Source organism: Elephantulus edwardii, unplaced genomic scaffold (assembly GCF_000299155.1).
Source record: "Elephantulus edwardii isolate Elephantulus edwardi_28Jun2011 unplaced genomic scaffold, EleEdw1.0 scaffold00089, whole genome shotgun sequence".
NCBI classification, from domain to species: domain Eukaryota; kingdom Metazoa; phylum Chordata; class Mammalia; order Macroscelidea; family Macroscelididae; genus Elephantulus; species Elephantulus edwardii.
In genome coordinates this window covers 6,849,254-6,857,738 of record NW_006399839.1, presented here as the reverse complement: position 1 = coordinate 6,857,738, position 8,485 = coordinate 6,849,254, and the positions used below count along the sequence as shown (strand labels likewise).

General features: G+C 43.5%; 1 protein-coding gene across 2 annotated transcripts in view; it reads left to right on the top strand.

The window, feature by feature from the left end:
- Window positions 1-6,262, top strand: part of LOC102866348 (protein HIRA-like) — an 87,689-nt gene extending 81,427 nt beyond the window's left edge. For both annotated transcript variants that reach the window (XM_006890442.1, XM_006890443.1), the window contains one exon: window positions 5,408-6,262. In XM_006890442.1, the coding sequence (XP_006890504.1) occupies window positions 5,408-5,524 (117 nt within the window). In that variant the 3' untranslated portion in view covers window positions 5,525-6,262. The remainder of the gene's footprint in view (window positions 1-5,407) is intronic.
- The last annotated feature ends 2,223 nt before the right edge of the window (window positions 6,263-8,485 follow it).

Here is an 8,485-nt window from a genome sequence, read left to right as displayed (position 1 = left end):
CCACCCCAGTCCACTTTACTATGTAGTTCTTATTCTGGACTATTTTCATGCAGATAATACCTAGTCATATATTCCATTTAAGCAGTTCCCTCCTTCATCTGTTTCAGTGTTTTAGTGTACATTGTTTATCCCATCTTTTCTTATTTTCCTCCCAACCTCTATGTCAGTCATGGTTTATAACAGTGGTATTATGCAGTATTTGTCCTTTTGTGACTGAGCTAGTTCACTCAGCATGGGCTATTTCTAGGCTGGGAAGATGAGCAGAACAGCCGGATTCTCTAAGATGCGTTTTCTGGTTTGGGGTTGAGACTAGGGTGTGGCTTTTGTTCTCAACAGGATGTGAGCCGATTGGATTTGGCCTCTTATTTAAAAAGGTTTTTGGGTCCTCAGGCCTGCTTTTTGTGGCTCTCCCAAAGCAAGAGCGGCATCCACTTCCAAAAAAAGCTTGTCTCTAGAAACTATGAACTTGGAGAAAAGATGAAAGTTTTGTGTTCAAGACTAGGGTCACTATGGGTCATCTACAACTCGACAGCACTTAACAACATCATTTCCTCAACGGGTACCCATTTTGTATATTTCATTAATTCCTTGGTTTTCAACGCTGCATAGTATTCCATTGTGTGAATATACCACAGCTTCTCTAGCCATTCGTTAGTTGATGGGCACTTGGGTTGTTTCCATCTCTTTACTATTGTGAACAGTGCAGCAATAAACATGGGTGTGCAGAGGTGTTGGAATTTTCTTCAAATTTTAGATAAGAACTCCTTATCAGATATGTCACTGTCAAGTATTTTTTTTTCCCAGTCTGTAGGCTTTTTACTATTTTGAAAAAAAATTGTCCATGTATATAAGGATTTAAATTGACCCTCTAGAGGCTTCTCTGAGACTGTAATGGAAGGAGATTGCTCATCTTCCAGAGAGCAGCTGGTGGATTTGAACTGCATGAATTTGGGTTGGCAGCACACCTTTTTAACACTGACGCCTCTGGTTGGTTTTGAATAATGTGATGTGCATCTGTCTGGTTGATTATCTGTTGTTCTCTGTATGAAGAACTCTTTTTAGTATTTTTTGTAATGTTGGTATTGATTTCACGAACTCCCTTAATTTTTGCTTTTCTGAGAATGTCCTCATTTTACTTTTGTATTAGATGAACAGTTTTGCTGAGTATAGGATTCTTGATTGCCAGTTGTTTCTTTTAGAGTTGTAGACCCTTCCTGTCTAAACAGTTTCCCCAAGAGACTTGGAATGTAGTCTTACTGGCTCTCCTTTGCAGGTAACTCTCACTTTTCTTGAGCTGCTTTCAGCATTCTTTGTCTTTGGTTTTTGAAAAAAGGATTATGATATACCTTGTGTGTATGGGGTTTTGGGGTTTTTTTGAGGTGTGAATGTTTGGGATTTGTTTAGCCTCTTGAATGTATGTTGTCTCCATTTTCATAATATTTGCAATATTTTTTTTCTAGTATGTTTTCAACAGTTGTCTATGTTCCCTCCCCCCCCTTCTTTTTCTCTTTTGTGTGTTTCTCCCCTTGATGTTCCACATCCTCCTCATGCTGTCTTCATTTTCCTTCTTCTGTTTTCTGGTTTTTCCTCTAGCAGATTAATACTGAGAACTTTTTCTTATATCTCACTGATTCTGTGTTCTGTTTCTTCAGTTGTACTTTTTTGTCCTTCTAGTGCATTCAACACTTGCTGAAATTTTGGTCTTAATACTCTAAATTCCAATTTTCTGGTTTTCTATGACTTCTCATTTTTCATTGATTTTTATCTGTTTGGCCTTGTATGGATGTTTGGGGGTGTTTTTACTTCCTTTAGAGTCTTGTCTACATTTTGTGTTTTGTTTCCTCCAGTTTCCTCTCCAACTTCCTCACAAATGTGGATACACTTAGCTGTTGTTCCTCTGAGTTCCTTATCAGGAGGTTCTAAGAGCATTTCTTCTCCTGAAAGACTTACTGATTCTGTATGTTGATCGTTTTGTTTTGGTGGTTGGTTTTTGTTTTTTTTTTTTTACCTCTTTTTCTGCTTCTTTGGTGAACTTGAAGTTGTCTGTTGTGGTGGTGTTGTGTTTATGGCCTTTGACCCCCTGTCTTTGGTGGGTGGGGTGGCTGATGAGAATGCCCGTGTAGTTCTCTGTTGAGCGTGGAGAGTGGCTGCTGGTGGTCAGTCAGGTAGGTGGAGCAGGAGCTGGCCTTTACTCTTGCACAGTGGATGGACCTGCAGGAGGTGTGCGTGTGGCTGGGCTTTGCGTTACTCTTGCTGTCTGCTGCCTAGTGAGACCAGGGCTGGGAAAAGAAGGAGGAAGAGAAGACAAACAATACATGCCAACTAAAAAGCAAATGAAAAACTACAAACAATAGTGGCCAGTAAAAGTATTACTCAGACTGAAAATAAAAGGAAGGATCATAGCCAAGAAAAAGGATGAGAGGAGAATGAGGGGAATGTGCAGGCCAGGAAAAGGTGATTGGAGGAGCAGTGCTGGCAAATGCTCGTGTGGGTGATGTGGTGGGTGGAGGTTAGCTGTCTGGTCTTTGAATGTGTTCGCTGGGATAACAGAAGATTGAGGATGGCGTCCCCAGTCAGGACAGAGATTCTACTTGCCCTGGAGGTGGCTTAGCTTACCAGATGGTCCCCACATACAGTGTTGCTAAGGCTTCTCTGGTTTAGGGGCTGCCAGTGGATGGAACCCAAGGCCTTGAATGGATTTTCGGTGTCAGTTCAGCATTGTATTCTTTCCCAGTTCACAGACAGAATGTACGGCCAGAGGTCTGACTACCTCCTTATGCCACGTTAGGAAACCAGCTTTCCATCAGGGAATGGCAGTTTGTTTCTGTGAAGGGTCATTTAGTAAATAAGAAGGCTTTTCTGTGTGTGCCTGAGCAGTGTATGTTTCCGTCCTCATAGGATCCTCATCTGGGGGTCTGTCAGGTCAAATCTGTAAATGATGTGTCTGCGTGAGCTGAACTCACGGATCTCTGCCTTCCGGGTCCTTTCCAAACTGTGCTGCGGCCTCCTGTGAGGATGTTCTGTTCTTCTCTCCCACTCTCTCTTTCCTTCATGTTACTTTTTGTCTGTTTTCTGATTACTAGTAAAAAAACTATACTGGACTTATTTCAGTTAATATATGATAATGAATCTATCCTTTTACTTAAGTTTTTCTTATCCAAATTTAAATGTTTCTTGTTAAAAATACGTTAGTTTTTCATTTATCCATGGACGCTTTTTTTTTATTTCCTAGCACCATGTTTAGACCATTTCTTTTCTCTGTTTACCGATTTCTTTTAGTGAATTATTTCCCTGATATTAAGGCCACTATAAACTTGAGCAAAAGAGTTGATCCTGTTCTTTTCCATACCTCTTTTTATACCTTCTGAAAGTGTCTTAACTTCAATTGGAAGTAATCCTGGTGTTAAAACAATCAAGTGCTTGCTGCTAAACCAGCAGTTCAGATTTACCAGGAGATCCTCAAGGGAAAAGATATTTCAGTCTGTTCCCGTAAAGATTGTTGTTGTTGTTGTTGTTATGTGCCGTCAAGTCGCTTGCCACTCATGGCAACCTTATGTACAACAGCCCTAAACTCTGCTCTGTCCTGTGCCAATCGCACTGTCTCTGACACACCCATCCGATTACCCCAGTCACTGAATCAATCCACCTCATAGGGGGCCTTCCCCTCCTGCGCTGTCCCTCCACCCTCCCAAGCATGATGTCCCTCTCCAAGGACCTGTCCCTCCTTACAACATGTCCAAAGTATGTCAGACTAAGCCTCAGAATCCTTGCCTCCAAGGAGCAGCCCTGTTTAACCCTTTCCAGGATGAATCTGTTTGTTTTCCTAGCAGTCCATGGTACTCCCGTAAAGATTACAATCTAGAAAATTCTCTAGGTCAGTTCGACTCTGTCCTGTGTGTTCACTATAAATCAGTGTGAACTCAACAGCATACAACAACAGCAGCAGCAGTTTAAGCGTGTCCTCCAAAACCACTTTCAGGATTAGCCTGTCCTATGACAAACCTTCTGTGGTCTTACAAGTCCTAAGACTTCAAGTTTTAGTAAACTTACTAAAAGTTGTTTTTTTTTTTTTAAATAATTTTAATGAGCATTTACAGAGATTTTGGATTTCCACTCATTCATTGCTGCATAAACTTACTAAAAGTTTTATAAATAAAACTAGGAATAACTTTGTTGGCAGGATTTAAAAAGTACAGATTTTTAGAATGTGTTTGATTTGGGGGGGTCCACCCCCCAATATATCAAAATCATTACTTTGCCTTTGTGGGTGATATATTCTTGAACTCTCAGACCTTTTTCTGTCTTTGATAACCTCAAGTTATGTGTATTTTATTCTAATGTGTTAAGGTGGTTTTCATAACCTTTCTTGATCAGCACTATGAAACCTTCAGTATAAAGCCATTCATATATAATAATATGACATGTTTTTTACATTTCTTTTATTCTGTGATTTCCTTCCCTCTGCATCTCTTGCTTTTCTCTTCACTGAGAGTCTACTGTGAAGACAGGGCATGCCTGCCACCTTCCATTTGCCTTTTCTCTCTCTTGGTGCCTCCCTGCCCCCACCACAGGCTGCTCCTCTTTCTGGTCCTCCCCCTCTGATGGTCTTCAGCAGCATCCATCCTCCTAATTATCTCATTCCCTCCTCTTCAACTGCTAGTGTCTTCACTTAGTTCTTTCCTGTTTTCTAGTCTTGTTCCAAGCCTGTCAGTCACTCATTTGACATTTTTGGGCTGTCTCCTCCATAGCCTCTGCTTCAGAAAGTAGATTTTACCTGGTGATTGTTCTCCTCGGAGGCAGTGGTGTTTCTCAGGGACCTGCTCTTTTGGCCTGTGTAGTGGAGCCTGGTCTTGGCAGTGCCTGTGGCAGGACAGGGCAGACTTGGTGCCAGTGCACAGTGGGTGTGGAGAGGGCTGGGCACGAGCCAAAGGCAGAGAATCCTAGGACTGTGGAACTGCTTCCTCACTTCTGGGCTTAACTTCAGTTCCCCAGAGAGCAGATGCACAAGGGAGCAGCCCCTGGTAAGGTATCCTGTCTTCTATCCTTCAGTCAGTCCTTCTTTCTATCTTGGAAAGCCAGCAGATATGGCAGTGGACATGTGCACGGAGAAAGTGAATAGCAGCTGAGCCTGAAGACTCAGGGGTTGAAGAACTTCCTCGTTTTCTGTGTTAATCATCCTCTCCTCACCATACTGCCCCACAGATAGGCCCTGCACCAGACCATCTCCTCAGTGTACTTCTCCCGCATTCATCTGCTGTGTCGTTCATGGACATTCCCCAGAAGCACCACCCTTGCTTGTCTCTGCTCTCCCAGTTTTCTGATGAGTTCATTCAAATGAGCAGACACAAGCCCCCGACAGTCTCTCTTCTCTGTCTCTTACACTCACCTGTCACTTCTACATCCACAGGGTCTCCGGAAGAGAGAGCTGCTGAAGGAGCTGCTTCCGGTCATTGGGCAGAACCTCCGCTTCCAGAGACTTTTCACCGAGTGTCAAGAACAACTCGACATCCTGAGGGACAAGTAGCTTGCCTTGGCCTGCCCCAGCTGCAGCAAAGGAACGGCCACGATGTGGCCACTGACCACACCCAGGGCCACATTCCACCTGGCGGGATTACAGGAGGAGGAGGAATCACGGGCATGAGGTGTGGTGTCCGGCATCAGCACTGGCCCAGAATCCTGGGCATAGTTCCCCTGCATCCTGAGTATGCCCCTTCACAAGGGGCCAGCTCTGCCTACCACTCAGCCCTCACTTCAGGACCCTCATGCAGGGCTGGGGCTAGAATCTGGCCCTGCTACCTTTGGGTCAGAGTGGCTTTCCTGAGCCTGCCGTCTGCAGCGTGACCCCAAGGTGAACACTTATCCCTGCTGTGGCAGGTGCTGTGCTGCTTCAGCATGAATGAGCCATTTGTGGAGGAGACGGTCCTGAACATTAATGTATAACACAGTCCGTAGACTGAACTGAGACCTATGAACGGAAAAGCTGTTCCAACACATGGACTATTTTTGTACTAGAATTTGCTAACTTGTAATATCTCATTTTCCTTTTGGCTGATAATCAGGATTTCCCTATAAGTCACTTGGACAGTGTTCACTTGTAGGAAATTGAAACTCTAATTATGACAGCTACATTGAAAAATAATTGTACTGAAATTAACTTGTCTATCTTCATTTGGTTTTCATTTTTAAATGTTTGTAAAAAGAGACTGTTTTTTGGGGTGGGCAATTTCTTTTGTAAAATAAATGAACACACATTGGATACCAAGCATCCTGGCTACTCCTGCCTCTTCCTTCTAATGTTCTACCTTCCTTCCTCCAGCCTGAATCTCCTTCCCCTGAAGTGAGAAGGAATGGAACATCCAAGATGCAAAGAACATTTTATGCCTTCTCATTGCCATAGGCTCTTTGTGCAGAAATGTATGTTGCAATGTGAGCTTACTGCCTTGTTTTGGAGGAACTTGGGCTGAACCATGCTAGCCCGTCCTCGGTCCAAGATCACACCTCTTGAGTGCATTCCCAGATTGGGCAACGTGGTTAGTCTTCTAGAAGACAATCAGTAAATCTACACTTGGAATCAACACACATGTGGAGTGAGCACCTGCACCCTGAAGCCTCATGAAGACCCTCCTGTTGTCTGTGTGGGTTCCTGAGTCTCGGAAGGTCTGGATTCCTGACCGCTGACACCCTCTCTGGTTGCTTCCCCTGCCTAGAGGTCATCCACTGCATGTCTCACTAGGATGTCCAGTGGCTGCACAAGGCCTCAGCACACGCAGTGTGCACAGGCACAGACAGACACTACAAGCTGCAACTGTAAACTAAAGAGTGAGGGACCAGAAACCTGCCATGCAAGTCTGAAAACTCCCCTTGGCAGTTGCACAAGTCCTGGAGAGCTTTGTGGAGCCACAGAATCCTTATGACCTTGGGCCCAATAGGCCCGTCTGAGTTCCAAACCAGCAAACCCCTAGACTTCAATTAGTTCAGCTATCACATGGAGATGGATAAGAAAAATACCTGGTGGTGATGACTAACTAGAGAATTTTGTTAATAAAGCCTTGGGACTGGGAAAATGCTCCACTGAAGAAAACCATGGACAATCATAAGTGGGTTTTACATCTAATGTTTGGAAAAGGAGAAGCTGAAAGAAGATCTAGACTTTTGGTCTTGCTGATTCTTTCTATGGTATCTGGTTTCAGTTTTATTTATTTCTATTCTATTATGAGGAGCTCTGGTGGTGTAGTCTGTACGTATTATACTGCTAACCAGTAGACACTGAGTCTCCAGTGGTTCAAATCCTCTGGCTGCCCCAGGAAGAAGATGGGCAGTCTCCTCTTGTTAAGATTTACAACCTCAGACCCTATGGAGTGTGACAGTGATTCAGAATTGACTCAGTGACAGTAAGTTTGAGTGGAATCATGATTTTCTTTTTTTCTGGAGACTGGTTTGCTTTATACTCTTTTTCTGATTACCAAAGATGATGTGTTAATGTATTGATTTAGATGGTAGGTTTTGTTGGGTTTTTCCCCTTGTGTGCATTTATGGCTATAATTTGACCTCAGAGTACTGCTTTTGTTTTGCCTTAAAGACTTTGATGTGCTGTATTTCGTTTTCGTTTTTTCAAGGGGTTTTGTTTTCTTGTTTGTTTTGTGGGTTTTTTGGTTGTTGTTTTTTTAAAATTTTGTATTACATTCTGTTTCCAAGTAGTTTGTAAGTAGATGTTTAAACTCATCTTTCCCTTTAAGGATCTCTGGTGGTGTACGTTGTAGATTGTTGCTCTCTAATGCAAAAGTTATGCTTCTCTGGTAATTCACATCCACCAATTGTCACCTTGAGAGTGAGAGGTGAGTATTAGCCTTGGGAATCAAAGAGTAACAGGGAAATTTGAGGGACCAGTGAGGGCCAGGCTCTCAGCAGACCTGATTTGGTGCTTTAGCCACTATTACTGGTTGAGGCAAGATACCTAATTTTGGGTGAAATTTCTGTCATTTCGGCAGGTTGGTATTGGGGTGCCCAATCAGGGAAGTTTGACCTAACAATTAATTGAGGGCAGAGTATCCAGCCAAGGACAGAGCACTTCACTGGCACTGGGAAAGGTCTGCACCATTACCAGTCCAGGAGTTATTATTGAGTGTTGCAACACTTGGCCTGGAATGGAGTTTCTCTTGGCCTCAGAGATGTCTAGGGCAGTCCATCTGGTCAGGGACGTTGCCTTTGACAGTCCTGCCAGGCTGGGCAATGAATGCAGCAAGGGCATTCAGTCAGATGTGGTCCATTCTGCTTCCATGAGATGGTAGTAGTTGAGTTTTTTGTCTCTAAATAAGGAAGTGGAATGCACCTGGTGCTAGATCTACAAAGCCTGAACTAGACCCGGTGAGAGGTTCTTTGTGGGTACATGTCCAGCTCAGTTCTCCAGCTGTAGCAGTGGGAGTAGATACACCACATCTCTATGTGGGAACAGTCTGTACCTTATGCTAAACCTACAGGACATCCT